Raw genomic sequence first — 17272 nt, 5'->3', positions numbered from 1 at the left:
AATCCCACAGGCAAGGTGTGCTCTATTTACACCTTCAAAGAACCACCTGGGCTCAAGTGTGAAGCACCAGAGAACGGGGCAAGTGTGTGGTAGATGGTGATGTGAATTGGGAGATGTGGGGGAAGACAGGTGTTAAGGGGGACTGACACAAGGAGGGTGGAAGCATGAGGCCTGACTGGGGGCATGAAGCGAGAGAGGAGCCAGCTTCCAGTCCAAGGTCAAAGGACAATGGTGATATTTACCAAATGTGAGCACTGCCGAGCAGATGGTACATTTTGGCCAATTGTAAGCACCCAGCATCTTCCAGCAGGAGAAATGTGGGCACACCTCAGGAAAGCAGCTGGGCTCCACACAGATGAAGACCCAGCAGCACACAGATGCACTGTTAGGCGGGTGTGGGCTATACAGAGTGGGGTAAGTAGTATTTCTGGGGAAGAAATGATATAGGGGAAGATGAAATGGAGTAAGAAAAGAAAAATCGAGAATGGTGTGATATAAGGAAAACCAAGGGCAAAAGGAACAACACAGGAGGCAGTAATGGGCAGGAGCTGGGAGCCTGGCTCTGAAGATAGGACACTAAAGCCAGTTGATAGGATGACCCTACAGAAGAGTGAGGACAGTGCAAGGTTCCAGACAAGGGGGAGGGAGAGGCAAGCAGCCGTAAGTTCCAGAACATATCCTAAGAACCGGCACTGCCTGCTCCAATTCATGGCCCCTGGGAGGTGGGCACTGTTCGATTCCCATGTGGGTGGGAACCAGAGCTCCAGGGTCAAAGTAACTCTGAGTAAGGCCATACTTAGAGCTGTCCCCTGAGCTGCAGAAGACACCTCTGCACTAGATTCCTGCAGTGGAGGCCAGGACTAAGGGGATCAGGACTAAGGCCAGGATCAGGAAGGGGGTGCCTGAGTACAGGTCCAGGAAGGTTTGCAAACAGTGGGAGGAGAGTTAAGGCCAACACTACACTGTGACTCACGGTTTGGTTTCTTTAAGCAAAGAGCCAAAGCCATTTGCCAGGTGAAAGGAGAAATGAGGGAGCTGGTCCCAAGTTTTCAGAAGGTTGGAGCTACAAGTCAGGTTGGGGAGGTCACGGGCCTGCATCTCACCCCAGAAGGTCTGGTTACACAGGTTCTTCCACTCTTGGGCTACTTGGCCATCACTCTACTTTCACCGACAAATGAAACCCAGTTTGCTTTATATGAATGTTTCTCTACCCCTCCCAATGAGACCCTAAAACCACACCTGGTCAAGCATCTGGCTGAAAACGCTTTATTTAACTGGGATTCCCAGTGTTTCTTCAAGTTTCTACTTGTTTGGTCACAGAAAACTAAAACCCAAACAGAAGGTCCTGGATCAATTTTGGAGATTATAGACTTTACCTCTTAACTCCTCTCCGGAACTCAAAGAGTTTCTGTCCCTCCGGAATGGAAAACACCCTAATCACAGTTCCCTGTGAAAAAAGGAAAGAAAAAGGAATTTTAGCCAAGTAAAAATAGCCTTTTCTATTTCTTTCATATCAGACTGTAAGTGTGACATATGGTACATTGGCAGACAGCTCTACACTGAGCCAGTGTGGAGGATTGAGGCCTCCCCCAGCTTCCCCATCCCCCAACATAGCACACGACCTTCATCCTTTTTTGTCACAAACACACTAGAATATCCCATGTTCTATTGTTTACTTAACATTAAATTTTTTTTCTTTAAATCAACTCACTTGGAACTCACCATTATGGTTAGAATGATACTCCCAGCTTTGAAATCAGATGTGGAATTTAATAGCTATACTTTTTCTAAGTCATGTGAAGTCTAAACTATTACCAACTATTGTGTACTGCATGTTGGGGATCTCCCCCTAACTCAGTGACCTGAAGAGGCCTAAGGTCCCACTGAAGTCCTTTCCAGGCACTTTAAATTGAGTTCCTGACCAAAAGAACAGATTAGCTAGAAATGTTACCTAATTGCCTAAAAAGCAATAAACACAGTATTATAAAATGGTAAAACCTATATTAAGAAAACTTCTACTGACTAAGACACAAAAGAAAATATGAATAAATGGTGAGCTACAGCATTTCCCTGTTTGAAATGAAATGTTTTCAAGATGTCATTTTCCCCTACCACTCCCCTATTTCCCACTTTCTCCCAAGTTAGTAGGGGATGGGTGTAAGGGGAGACAGGGCTTGAACTGGGAGAATACGGGGTAACAAATAAAGAAAGTTAAAATGAATAGTACTTTCAACAACTAAATATTGACAGAATAGTAGCAAGCTATAGCAATAAAATAGCACATAAAGCAGTAAACCAATAGAACAGAATGAAAAACCTTAAAACATTTCAAATTTGTAGGGAAGAATTTTTCAACATTTAACCCCATATTATTTTAAAGGTTCAAACTGTTCTATATAAAAACCATGAAGTATATGATGTTTACAAATAGTCAAAACAAAACTATCAACAACTTAAATGCAGAACACTAGAAATTGGTTACATTATGGTAAATCTGTATAATGGGATGTAACAACTAGAAATCAGACTGCAGATAAAACAGATTCCTTTTTGAAAATGTTAAGATAGTGATTCTCTGGATAGAAGGACACCCATGGAGTTTGTAATTCTTAAGAATTGGTATAAAATAGCATATTCATATAAAAAACATGGGAAGGGTTTTATCCTCTGTAGTCTTTTAGATTTGCTTTGTAATGGCAGACCTACTATAGGATACTAGTTAAGTGCTGTTAGTCACAGTTTGCAGTTCCTTGAAAGTAGGTAATGAAACCACACACCTGTGTGCCTAGCATATACTAGGGTTCATGCCATGAACTTAGAGGATTCTGTTTAATAGTAAATCAAAAGTTTGCTCCTTATAGTCCAAAAAAGATGATCCTATTTTCACTGGCTTTGAAATCTGTGAAGTGCTTTATAAAGAGCCTTTCTAAGACCTGATAAAATACATGAAAAGACTTTGATTAATCAAGAATGTCAGGGCCATTTTGATACTCTCAAGAAAGACGACAAAGCCAAGGTGTAATTGTTCAGCACAGTATTTAAAAGTGAAGTCAGGGTAGGAGTCCAATTTCTCTATCACCTTCCACTGGGGGACCCTGGGCAAATCACTTAACCTTTCTGAGCCCTCAAGATAAAATGGGAAATTACCTTGCTGAGGGGATCGAATAAGTCAAATAATATAAAGGATCTAGTATAATTAGGTCATCCATAAGTCATCCACCAATAATAAAGTATTATTACAGAAACTGGTGTAAGAGTTAAGAATAAACACCCACATGGAAAGGACCTAGGAAGACAGGGTTGACTGCTTTTATATTTTATTTGGTAGGATGGTTTGGAGAGGTAATTTAGGAGAGGAGGCTAATTAAGGTTTTTGGTAAGAAAGCATCAAAGTAAAATTAGGCAGTGGCCAATTTTGCTGGTGTTCACAAGGGAAGAACAAAGCAGGAGAACTAATGAGAGAAAGGGAATCAAAGAACGGAAGTTTTAAGGTGAGAGGAACAGGAACGGAAAAGGAAGTACAAGAGAGTGAGGGTTCTTCAGTGGCACAAAGGCTAAGAGGAAGGGACAGCCAAAGCATCAAGTGCATGAAGAATTTGGAAAAATACACTTCCTTTTAACCCAGAAACTCTACTCACTGGAATCTCTTAAGTTACTATTTAAAGATGCATATAAAGACTTATACATAAGATAAACGCACTATTCTAAATACTCTAAATATTTATATGTTATTCTAATATATCCTAAATAACAGGCAATTTTTTTTTAAAGATTTATTTATTTATTTATTTATACATACATACAAGCACTGGGTACAGTCAAAAGTGCGGGAGGGTGAGAGAATTCACCAGAGCCAGAGTGGGGACCAGAACAGGCAGACTGACGAAATACACTGCTGAGGGGAGCAGCGGGCATGGCAGGAGAGGTCTGTCCCACCATGTGGGACCCTTGCCAGTGGCTGGGGATCGAATTGGCGCTTCAGAGGCTGTGGGCAGCTTCGCAGCCCAGTGCTCAACCACTGCACCACCAGGGGAGGCCCAATAGGCAATGTTTATTAAGTAAATCACAACTGAACATTATTCAACCATTAGAAGTGTTTCACTTAAAGAAATACATTATGCAGTTTTTAAAAAAGGAAGATATGTTAGATAGTATGTTGTCAATTTTGTTTAGTAAACAAAAAAGATGAGTGAATACAATGAAGTATGTTCAGATCAGCTCTTGACAGAATTATGTCACTGCTTTTTCACATTATTAAGTATTTCCTAAGTGCTAATATATATTAGTGTCACAATTTAAAAGCAGACTGGGGGCCTCCCTGGTGGCACAAGGGGTTAAGCACAGCACTATGAAGCAATCTGCAGCCACTGCAGCACGAGTTTGATCCCCGGCCAGGGAGGTGACCCACATGACTTGCCCGCTGCTCCCCTCAGCAGAATATTTCAGTCAATCTGCCTGTTCTGTTCTGCACTCTGTCTCTGGTGAATCCTCTCACCCCCACACCTCTGGTCTGTACCCCAGTTCTTGTATGCATAAATAAAAAAAAACCTTTTTTTTAAAAAAAAATAAAAGCACACTGGATGAGTAGCATGGCTGTGAATGGCATTTTCTTCTCTTCTGCATGTTTCTGTAGCCCCTACCACAAACACACATCAGCTCTCAACTGTCAGATAAAAGCACATTCTCATGCCTGACAGGAGGGCTGTTACCTGTGCGTCTGGAGTGGCTGGTTGATATAAAAACTTGTTTGATGACTTGACTGTGGGAATGAATGGAACTGACAAAGTTTGATGAAACCTTTGAACCAGTTTCTACTGGGCTCCACCTGACCCACCTTCTCAGAAGCAGTGGCGAGCTTGGTTCCACTTGCGTCGAAGGCCAGTGCTGCTAAAGGGCTGTCATGAGCCGGGATCATGTTGGCAGCTCTCTGAAAAGGTCAACCAATAAACTGTGACTGTCATGCAACAAGACTGTGTCCTATGCTACCCATGGTCATTAGGCTGAAAATGCCAATGAGCTGCTACCAAAACATCATTATAGTTAATATGAACATCAAATCCAAGTGATTTACTAAGGTGAGGGTCCAAAAAATGCTGCTTAAAATATATAAAAAAACAATTTATTAATAAAGTTTTTATAGTTTTCTCCATTCCTTCATACACTCACACTGCCAGGAGATCGGCACTTCTGGGAATAGAGTGGTACAGCTGGAGGCAGAATTATCCAGACTGTTTTGCATTAAGAGGGGAGCAGTGAAAACTGTTGTTGAGTCAAAGCTGGGACATCAAAGAATTCACAGCAATGTTGAAGAAAAAGTCACTTTAAACAAACAAACAAACAAACCAACAAACAACTACGCAAGTACTAAAGGCACTCACCAAGTTAATGGTGTCGAAGACTTGCACCTCCCCGATGCTTGCACTGCCTGGGTATGCCAAGTAACAATTGTCGTTGTTTATTGACAGCGCACACAAGCCTGTGAGTCACACAGAGAGCAAGCGCCAAGTTACGTCGAGAGGATTTTGGTTAGAAACTCTTTAGCATTTACTTAACAAAGAATGTAGAAATCAAAGCAAGCTCTGATACAATTTTGGTTGGTGTGCTGTTTTTATGAAAGTTCTACCCCCCAACCCCCGCCCAAAACCGCCACCTTAGGTGATAGTAAGCAGCACTGTAAAAACAGAATAAAGGCCCTGGGCGTAAATGACCAGTAACTTCAAAATCAGAAGCTAACCAAGCCAGTGTTTATGTGGCCAAAGAGCAGCATTAGTAGGCAGGTAAGCTTTATTTAGGCTCAATACTTTTAACCCTGTCTACATCTGTGGGACCTATAAAGAGATCCCTCTCACCTATCTTTAGGAGGCTGAATCAGAAAATGAATTTTCATCTTCAGTTCATTTACCTGCAGGGTTTGGGGGGGTCTCCCTGATTGTATGCAGTACCTTCATGTCCCGAATGTTGTGTATATAGAGAGATTCTTCCAGGCACACTATTAGCCTCTAGAAAAGACAAAAAACAAAAACCATGAAGAAAGAGCCATTGTTATAGCACATGCTCCCAATCTTCATGTAACCAACTCCTGGATTAAGATACACTCTGTGCTTTCCAGAACACTGAACAGACTGGATGTGTGCAGCACAGGGGTGCTCGCTGTTACCAGGCGGCACTTCCTTGGCACTGAGCTCCTCCATCCAGCAGTGAAGTGGTGTTCAAGCCAGCTACACCTGTCCCACCACACTCGGATTTTCATAGATACAATTTAATTTCATATTACAGAAACCATTAAACTATAGCTACGAAAAGTGTGGGTTTTTTTTTTTAAAGATTTATTTATTTATATATTTATTTATACAAGCACTGGGTACAGTCAGAAGTGTGGGAGGGTGAGAGAATTCACCAGAGCCAGAGCGGGGAGCAGAGCAGACAGAAGGACCGAAGTACACTGCTGAGGGGAGCAGCGGGCGGCAGGAGAGGTCTGCGCGCCATGTGGGACCCTCCTCCAGTGGCTGGGGAGCAGCCGGGGATCGAACCAGCGCTGTAGAGGCTGTGGGCAGCTTCGCAACCCAGCGCTCAACCGCGGCGCCACTGGGGAGGCCTGAAAAGTGTTTTTTTTTGGGGGGAGGGGGCGAAGTGTTGTTTCTGTTTCACTCTGTCTTCCCCTCATGGAAACTAAGTGCACTAGATAGGTCTGGTAAAAGTAAGCTGCTTTAAAAACCTAATGCTGAATGACACAGGGAAAATGAAAGTAAAACTTGCCATGTTTAAAAGCACCCTGTTTTAAACCATTCTGCACTCACACTGCTTTGCAGATGTCTAAGTTCTTGCTCTGTCTTAAAGATCATCAATGAACTGGCAGCTGATGCATCAGAGGATGATTTACACAAGACAGACACTTTGCCACATCTATGGCTCTACACCAGCTGGTAGTGAAAGCACATCTGCATGTTTTCAGTTTAAAAAAATGTCAACATGTTATGCCATAGTTTCCAATTTTAGCCAACTTTTTCAGTTAATAGATCACTCCTCAGTTTCAACCAATGAGCCTTGGGTCACCACATTTCCAAGTGCACCAGTTGCAGTCACATATGTTCCGTCTGGCTGCTTTATTAGCCTCCTTGCACAGAACACTGGTGGTAAATTGAGAATGCTAAAAACCTTCAGGAGAGCACTGTATTTTGTGAGAAAGCAAGAGCCATGAGACAGTCTCAGGAAATAAACAAGTGCTAGTCACCCAGTCTATGTCTGGGTCAGACATTACTGTGAGCTTTGGGGAAGATTAAAGAAATGTGGTAAGTTTTCTTCAATTAAAAGTTAGACAAACAGCTTAAAAAGGGAAAAGAAGCCACTCCCTCACCCCTTTTTAAAGTAACATAAAAGCAAAGAAAGGCAAATAAACTGTGATTCAACTCTTTATGAGAATCTTGGTATCCAGGAAAATGGTCAAGTTTGTGTCTTGAAGGATGAATAGAAGGTGACAGAAATGGAGTGGCTTCAGCAGGACGTCCAGACGAGAACAGAGGGAGTCAGGGTAGTAGGTGGAGGGTCCCTGCATATGCAATGCCTTTGCCAGAGCTGAGGGACTAGAAACAATGGGTTCAGCAGTCTGGTCAGCTTTGTCCCAGAGGTGCTGAAGGAAACCCAGGAATGGTGGAGACAAGTGAAAAGTCACACTGAGATGTGGGGCAGTGCACATTTGGTAGTTTGGCTGAAATAAGAGTGCTGCTCACCTGCCGGTTCAACTTCACAGCCAGGATCGTGTTGGAGTAGCTATAGTTGCAGATCTCAGTGCCTTTCTTAAAGTGGCAAACTTTTAGCTTCCTAGGAGCTTTGAGGCTGACGATGGCCACTAAGCTGCTTGAGAACAATCTTTCTACAATGCACACATCTTCAGTATCAGCTGAAAGTAAAAAAAATTATACGAATGTGCATGTAGTCATGTCAATGGGCACACACAATGAGTGTCTAAGTGTAATCTCAGGCAAAGCAGAACACGACAGGGTATGTGGTGGATGTATGATGACAGGGCTGGGCTGAGGACGTGGTCCCAGAGCAGCAGGGGATAATGATGATGCACTCGGGGACGGATAGACTGGGGTCAAATTCACCATTTTAAGCACCTCAGATAAATCACTCTGAGGGTCTTCCTGCCAGTAACACCTTTGCATTCTGCAAGGAGGGCCTACCTCAGCTCAAATGCCAGCTCCTCAGAACTTCCCCCACCTCACCTCTGTCAAAGGGAGGCCCCCTGATGACTCTCTTATCTGGCCACCATCCTCTTTCCTCCCTGGCAATCCCATGACCCCTGGTTTGCCTGCTCTCTGTATACTTCTTACACACTCCAGAACTTGAGACCCAAGATGACAAAGGTTCATTTTCCTGTTCACAGCTGTATCCCTTGCATTTGAAACAGGACCTGACATGGGGCACACCCCCAGAGAGCTTTTATTTTTTTTTTAATTGACGTACCACTGGCTTACTTCCTTATTAGTATTTTGGAAGTATAGGATTTTTTTGCTCTTGGAAAGGGACTTCCCCCATATAGTCTTTGAATGGATCAATCTTTCTAAGTCTTGCTTTCCTCATGTGTGAAGTAGGGATCACAGTTACAGCACAGCATTGTCAGGAGGAAATGCCAGGGCAGGCTCAATGCCAGTATTTCATACCCCTCAGCTCCATGCTCTCCACTTAAAATGAGGATACACCCTACTCAGCAGATTGTAGATTAAAAACTGCACATAGTGTCTTATACAGTAGCCCCATAGAGATTACTTTCCCCCATATCTCCACTGACTACCCACACCTGCCTAATGTGTTCAGCACCAGATGAGTGTTAGCTTCAGATTCAGATCCAAAGTGACACCACACATATTTATGGGGGAAAATTGCTAAGGCTGTGCTATTACTTAGATTGGAGAAGTGGTAAAGTCAAGTGTATGAGTCTAAGCTTTGCCATCACTTCATCAGTCACCTTTCCCCAGCCAGCCAAGACAAACCTCACTCACCTCTTTGCCGTGGCAGCAATCTAACACCTTGATTCAGAAGAATAAGGTGCCTGAAGCTGTTCTGCTGCAGCCCAAGGAGGAGCCACCAATCCCTTTCAGAATCTGAACCTCAGCTGCAGGGCACAACTACACCATCCTGCTGCACAGAAGGGCAAGGCGCTCCGTGTTTTTATCCTTGATGCTGCTCCAGTGTCTGGAACTCTGTCCAGCCTCTGGGGCCTGCCAGTCAGACACTTCACCCAGAATGTCAATTATTTGCAGTAAAACTACCTTCCCCTTAGGACCACACACTCATGTTCTCTGATCAGCCACTCTCCCTTGGGCAAGTATGGCCAGTGGATGAGGGGGGCTGGAGGCTGAGCTCCAGGGCTGCTGTTCCCAGACCACCACACATTTCTCCAAGGTGGTAGGCTGCTGGGGAGTGGGGATGCAGGTCCTTTCTCCATCACTGTCTGGAGTCTTACTCTTCAGGCTCCTGCCTTCCTGCTGCCCCCATTCTTTTGTCAAGATTTAGTAACTGTTTGGGGTGCACTGACTTATTAATCAACCGCAATCTCTGCTCTCACTCTAGAAATGACTACAGGCCCATCTGTTATCTGGACATGTTCAGAAGCAGGGTTCCCTGCTGAGCTCAGCTTCTCAGGACAGAAACACTGCATACCCAGATCTCATAGCATCCAGCCAAAGAAGGGGTTGATCACACATTTATTGGATGACTGAAAATGGACCTTATGATTAGGTTCAGAGTATTCTCCCAACACTCACCATTACAAATACCCAACAGAACAATAACCTCTTGAATGGGGTCATATCTGAAGATGGGCTAACTTTATTCATGACAGCCCATTTGGGTGGTGCCATCACCCCAAGAGTTACATCTAAATAGTGAAACTGCTCTTGGTACAACTCAGTATATTCATTCCAATATTACGTACACTAGGCAAGTGCCATATACCTGGTGAATACTAGGGATACAGGTGCCTGAGGCGGGGGGAGTCCTTCATGGAACTCAGTTTAAAAATCAGCTTCTAGTCTTGCTCTGCTGTTAATTAGCCTAAGACCCTGTGCCAACCTTCTCAATGGTGAAATAAGAGTTGTATTTTCAGTTTTGTTAATTCTAGGGCTGAGACATATTAGAGAATCTGGTATAGGCAAACTGATTTGTGAATAAATAATACATTTTATTAAAATTACTGGCCTTCTAAGTTAAAGAGAAAAGAACTTATTTCAATCCTCATTATTCATAGATTCTGCATTTGTGAATTTGTATAGCTGTGAGAGTTTATCTGTAATCCCTAAAATAAATACAGGGGAGTGTGGAGGGCTTTCACAGTCACTCCTGGCCAGGCAGAATGGTTAAAAACGTAGTCACTGAAGAACACATTTCCAACTGAGTTCAAACAAGGCAATACCACCTTTCTTTCAGATCTCATACTGTAAACAAATGATGTTTCTGTGGTCTATTTCTTATACTTTTGTGCTTTGGTTAGTGATTTCACTGTTGAAAATGGCCCCAATCTCAGTGCTGAAGTCCTGCTATACTTCCTGAGTGCGAGCAGGCTGTGATGCACCTCCCAGAGAAATGGCAGATGTCAGGTGAGATGGGTTCAGCATGGGTTACAGTGCTGTTGCTCTGAGTTGCTAATAAATCAACAATATGTATTAAATAAAATGTCTGTAAAAAACACAGATAAAAGGCCAAGTATTCATTAGGTACCAAAAATGTGAACAGAAGTTTACAGGAACCTGATTCTAGAAGCAATGGATCCATATTTGCTAATTCAGTGTTGAGGGCAACATACTGCTTTGATGCAACATCACTTACTACTTCACTCATTCAATACATATATTTACCTACTGTGAGCCACTGCTCCAAACTAGAGATACACAAGCATGGCAAACATCATGGGCCCCATGAGAGTTCAAGGACAGGGATGGAAGAAGACAGCAACAGAGGCTGAGCAAGGAGAAAAACCATGACCACATGACAAGTGATTCAGAAGGCAGAAGAGGGTGTCTGAAGAATAAACAAGTGTGTCAAGTGCTGCTGAGTGGCTAAGAGGAAACAAGCACCCACTGAAACAGTGAGCATGGCGGTTATCTGGCGACCTTGACAAATTGTGATGGGAAGTGGAGGCAGAATGAAATGTAGAAGGCAGGTGAAGAAGTGGAAAAAGAACTTGGGCAAACTAGCAGAAGTTGTGTTATGAAGAAATGCAGGCATGTGGGGAGAGGCCGGAGGGATATATCTGGTTACTGGAAATTACAGTTTGGAAATTAACAAGCTATACCGATGGAAAGACCGACACTGCAGTAAGAGACAGGCTAACTGAAGAAACAAAACAGTAAACCGGAAGGCAAGATTTTAGTAAGACAGGAATGCCTTTTTCCCACTTAAGAGGAGGAAGATGAGATGACCGATGTGGGTGGGCTAGTCATCTGAAGGAGAAAATGTAAGCAAATCCCGTACTATGAGCATCGGTTTCTCTTTCAAGCAAGAAGAGCAGTTATTAGCTTTGGGGTGGAGATGGGGGGAAGAAATGGGAGATTTTAACAAGTGAAGATAGTATGAAAAATCATATTAGACAAACGGAGGACCATCAGCAGGACTGACGAGCCTTCATTTGAGGCTATGGTAATATATTCAAATTTAACCAGCGGAAATTCAGGTCAATTCAACAGATGCAAAATTCAACACTCATCCATGGTGAATATTAAGAAACCTAGGAAGAAACTTCTTTGATACATAAAGGACATTAAGGAAAAATCTGGAGCTAAGATCATACTTAATGATGAAAATACTGAATTCTTCCCTGTAAGATTACAAACAAGGCAGAGAGAGGCCCACTATTCACTGTGTAATAGAAATCTTCCACACTGCAGTGAGGTGAGAAAAAGAAAAAAAAAAAAAAAAAAAAAAAGGGAACTAGGACCAGAAGAAGATGTCAAATTGTCTCTACAGCAACCTTAAGGAATCTACTAAGCAACTATTAGAACTAATGAGTGAACTTAGCAAAGTTCTAGAATACAAGTTTAAAATACAAGAACCAATAATATTTTTATAGATCAGCAGTAAACAATTAGAAAATGGAATGAAAAAAAATCCACTTACAATATCATTTAGAACCAGAGTATTTTGAACAGACTTAACAAGAGATGTAATACCACAATACCTAAACCAACAGAATGTTACTAAGAGAAATTAAAGAAGATCTACATAAATGGAGCCATACACCATGTTCATGGATTGGATTACTCAACATTGTTATCAAGTCTCCTTAAATTGTTCCCTAGATCCAATGCAATTCCAATCATATCCCAGCACTTTTTTTGGGTATATATTGACCAGCTGGTTTTTAAGTTTATATGAAAAGGCTAAGGATGTAGAATGTCCAAACCTATCTTGAAAAAAAGCAAAGCTGAAGGGCTTACACCACATGACCTCAAAAGTTAGTGTAAGTCACAGTGAACAAGGCAGTGTGTGCTGATATGAAGACTGACAAAAAGAACAATGGCAGAAAACATAACAGCAGAAATAGATCCACATGCAAAGGATGGTCTTTAGGCACAAAAATAATGAGAGGGGTCTCTCTGGTGGCACAAGGGGTTAAGTCTCAGCACTATGAAGCTATCAGCAGTCACTGCAGCACAAGTTCGATCCCAGGCCAGGGAGCTGACTCACATGGTGCAGCAGGCCTCTCCTGTCTCACCCGCTGCTCCCCTCAGTAGTGTATTTCAGTAGATCTACCTGTTCTGCTCCCCACTCTGTCTCTGGTGAATCCTCTCACACACACCCCGCCCCCACACGTCTGGCCTACACCCCAGCTCTTATATGCATGAATAAAAATAAATCTTCAAAAAAAAAAAAAAGGGAAGAAAATTTCTGACAAAAATGCAACAGGAATACATAATGAAAAAAATTAACCTTGATTAATTTATCACACAAAAATTAATGTGAGATGCATCTCTGAACTAAACATAAAAACTGAAACGCTAAGATTTTCTTCCCCACCCCCAATATTTATTATTATTTATTTATGCATATAAGAACTAGGTGTAGGTCAGAGGTGCAGGGGGGTGAGAGGATTCACCAGAGACAGAGTAGGGAGCAGAACAGACAGATCTACTGAAATACACTGCTGAGGGGAGCAGCGGGCGAGACAGGAGAGGTTTGCTGCACCATGTGGGTCAGCTCTCTGGCTGGGATCAAACTCAGGCTCAGTGGCTGGCAATGGCTTGATAGCTGAGACTTTAACCTCTGTGCCACCAGGGAGGCCCTAAAGCTCTAAGGTTTTCAAAGAAAGTACTAGAAAATATCTTTACAACTTGATGGTAGGCAAAGGCTTCTTAGGGTATAGACAGCAAAAATTATAATAAATTAAATCAGGAGATACATCAAGATCATCAACATTAAAAACATTTGCTCAAAAGAGAAGACAAACCACAGACTGGGAAAAAATATTCACAAAACATATCTGACCAAGAACTGGTATCCATAATATCTAAAGAACTCTACTCAATAATAAAAGGATAATCAAAATTAAAAAGAAACAAAGGATCTGATCAGACATTTCACAAAAGATATATGAAAATGATACATGAAAGTGTCAAATGTCAGTCACCAAGGAAATTCAGATTAAAACCATAATGCGATATCACCATACACACATCAGAATGCTAACATCTGAAAGACTGATAACACCAAATGTCAATAAGGACATAAAGAGCAACCAAACTCTCATACATCATTGGCAGGGATATGAAATGGGATGGAGAATCTTGTTTTTTATAAAACTAAAGGCATATCTACTCAACAATTAAACTCTCAGGTATTTAGCTAAGAGAAATGAAAACAAACACACAAAAACGTTCAGAGCAGCTTTGTTTATAATAGCTAAACACTGGAAAAGTCCAGATGTCCATCAGTAGGAGGATGGACATATTCATATTCACATACCGGGCAACTGAGATACCCAGCAACATGAGTGGCTCTCAAAATTACACTAAGAAAGAGAAGCCTCATCAAAACAGTACATGCTGCATGATATAATGTCCCAGAGAAGGCAAAAACAACTAGTGTAGAAAACCCCAGCGCACTGCTTGCTTTTTAGAGGGTGGGAGCTGGGATGGATTGGGGAGAGAAAGAAGGAACTTTGTGGACTAGTGAGGTTTGATCGTTCAGGTAACGCAAATATATGTATTTGTCAAAATTCACAGAATGTTTACTTAAGATTTGTACATTCCAAAATTTTGATTTGTATCTCAAAAGAAAAAAAAAATGAAAACACTGAATTCTAGTTAGCGATATACAAGCTGAGTATTTAAGGGAATATATAATGATGTACTGATGCCTTAGCAATGTACTATGCATGCAGATACACAAAGTAAGATTGACTGATGTATGTATAATAGGATAAGTCCAGTAAAACACTAGCAACAGAATCTAAGTGGTGGGTGTATGGATATTAGTTGTATAATACTTTAAACTTTTCTGTGATTGAAAATGTCTATTAATGAAATAATGGGACTAGTGCAGTTGTTTAAATGCAGGTGGGGGAAAAGTAAAGAAATAATGGGTTAGGGTGCTTGCTTTTTCACCATCCAAATGAAATTTGGGGGAAACTTATAAAGCTGAAGAGAGTTCTTTAGAATTTTAAAAACAAGGAGGGGGAGGCATGGAGGCAGCAAAGCTCTCTAAATTGCAAAGATTCATAAAAGAGAACAAACCTTTACATACCCATCACCTTAACAAAATATTAACCTTATGCCATTTATCTTCAACTATTTTTTCTTTGTCAAAGTTTCAAAAAGAAGCTCATCGTCTTGATGTTTCACCCCCACTTTCCACCCCTTTTTTAGTAAGTCCATCTAATAAAGACAAGAAAAATCTTTTTTTAACCTACAAAATCTTCTCACATTAATATAAATTCCAGGTGAATCACATTTCTAATGTGAAGCATGACACCAAACAAATAGAAAATGGCACTGGAGGATGCTGTATGCATGCCTGAGCAGGAGATCCTCCCAGTGCTAGGAGACTGCCAAGAAAAGACTCATCTGAATATACAAAAACTCAACTTCAGAACAGAAAAAAAGTCAACAAAGTCAAAAAGCAAACAAAGAATATTTGCAACCCACAACAAACGGTTAATTTTCTTTGAGTCAGTAAGAGACAATCCGGTAGATAAGCAAGCAAACACACAGTTAAGAAAAAAGAAATGACTATATGAGTTCAACTTCAGTTATGATTTAAGAAATGTATCAAAGGTAAGTGAAACATTTTTTAAAGCCTCAGATTTATAAATATCAAGATGCCTAGAGTAGCAGGGAGAGAGAAAACAGACATTCATTCACTGCTAATAGGAACATAAATTGGTACTACCTTTCTTCAGGGCAACCTGACAGCTATCTCTCAATTTAAAAATAAAAATAATTCTCTATTGAGGCTGTTTCCCAATTCCAGGAATTTATCTTAAAGCTGTTACTCACAAGTGAGCAAAATAAAGATGTTCACCCAGCAATTCTACTCCTACAGGTATCTACCTACTAATCAAAAAACAAAAAACAACAACAACAACAAAAAAACCTCCACACAACAATATGTGACGTTCACAGCAGCACTATCTGCAACTGCCAAAAAATGGAAACAACCCAAACTTCCATGAACAAAACATAATGTGTCCACAAAATGTAATTATTATTGAACAATAAAAAAGTACTGATACATGCTCTAACAAGAATACCCTTGAAAACATTCTAAAGAATGTCCCATATGATTCCATTTATCTGAAATGTCCAGAGCTGCAAATCTATAGAGGCAGAAAGCAGATTAGTGGCTGCACAGGGCTGAGAAGGGCGGGGGTGGGGACTAGGGAGTGACTGCTAATGGACCCGGTTTCTTTTGGGATGATAAAAAACGTTTTTGACATTAGATTGTGGTAGGCTGCCCAACTTAGTAAATACACTAAAACCCATTCAATTGTACACTTTCAACAGGTGATTTTTACGTTATATAAATTATACTCCAAAAAAGCTGTTAAAAAAGTCAAACCACTCAGCAGATTATTGCAGAAAATTGAATTTTGGTCAATTACATTAACAAATGATACAAGATGCACAGGGCATCAGGGTCTTTAAATCTCAAGTGTGTTACCTGTGAGAAAACCATGCCAGAGAACAAAGAGCCGAAACCAGGTGTCAGGCTGGAACCTCAATGGGATCCTCTCTAAGGCAGGAGAGACTGGACCCTAGAACATTCATTCAGGGATTTAAGGTGATCTCCCAAAATGCTGAAATCACATAGTAAATATAGTCTTTTTTTTTTCTGGGGCAAATACCTGTAAGGTTCATTCGATTCCAAAAGAGCCAAGAATCAGAAAAAGGACAAGGCCTGTGCAAGGGGCAGATGACCCCAAGGCAGCTAGGAGCTCCGCTTTCCTGCAAGTAGCAATAGTAAACACAAAAGTATTCCTTCCAGAGTTCCTTCAGTCCTAAGAATAAATTTGCCTGGATCTTTTTAGGGTCACACCTTTCATAAAGCAACCTATTTTTATACATTGTTAGTGATTTGGAGTTGTTGTTTTCCTCCTGCATTATTTCAGAAAAGTTCTGTAACATTCTTACATTATATCTCACTGCCAGGAGAACTTTAAAATACATAAATGGCACAGGGCCCACATACACAGAGCAGTCACCTTTCCTGAAACAGGCCCACAGCTCTCCCAGAGAAATGAAGGTGCACAATGAATCAGGCTGATGATTAAGGGGAACTAGAATCAGATGAAAAGCAAAGGAAACCAGGTTGCACCTTTGTACTTGGTCCAAGTGGCCTGTTGTCAAGACAGCACTGTAAACACCCAGGCTGACCACCAAGCAGGTCTGAACATAAATTCAGTGAACTCCAGGGTCTAAAGACTTGCTTTGAGAGCCCAATTCAGGTGGCCTCTGCCATACTTTCTTCCTAAAGATTGTCTGTCCAAACTTAATGTAAAAATCAATTATTTGATTTAATAAAGAATATTGTCTTGCTTTTGTGGGTGTCCTGTAGAACTCACAATAAAAACTTCAATGGTAGCAGGAAAGGAAGAACAAAGTCATTAAATAATTGACATAACAATTTTAAACGAGACACGTCTGGTGGATGCCTGGAGCTCTTAAAGAGATGCAAGAGCAGGATCTTCCATTACAACTGATTCAGGCAGGGAGAAAACGACAGGAGTTTGTCCCCTGTAAAATCCATTACTATAAATCTCACTAAATTAATATTCCAA

The 17272-nt window shown here is 41.3% G+C and overlaps 1 protein-coding gene across 3 annotated transcripts in view; it reads right to left on the bottom strand.

Moving 5' to 3' along the window:
* WIPI2 (WD repeat domain, phosphoinositide interacting 2) overlaps window positions 1-17272 on the bottom strand; it is a gene marked incomplete at its 5' end in the record, with an annotated part of 34256 nt that overhangs the window by 5977 nt on the left and 11007 nt on the right. For all 3 annotated transcript variants that reach the window (XM_084250365.1, XM_084250366.1, XM_084250367.1), the window contains 5 exons: window positions 1377-1447; window positions 4835-4927; window positions 5379-5476; window positions 5903-5999; window positions 7728-7897. In XM_084250365.1, the coding sequence (XP_084106491.1) occupies window positions 1377-1447; window positions 4835-4927; window positions 5379-5476; window positions 5903-5999; window positions 7728-7897 (529 nt within the window). The remainder of the gene's footprint in view (window positions 1-1376; window positions 1448-4834; window positions 4928-5378; window positions 5477-5902; window positions 6000-7727; window positions 7898-17272) is intronic.

The sequence above is a fragment of the Talpa europaea genome (genome assembly GCF_964194135.1).
Source record: "Talpa europaea genome assembly, chromosome: 12".
NCBI lineage: Eukaryota > Metazoa > Chordata > Mammalia > Eulipotyphla > Talpidae > Talpa > Talpa europaea.
This window is presented reverse-complemented; position numbering and strand designations above follow the sequence as displayed.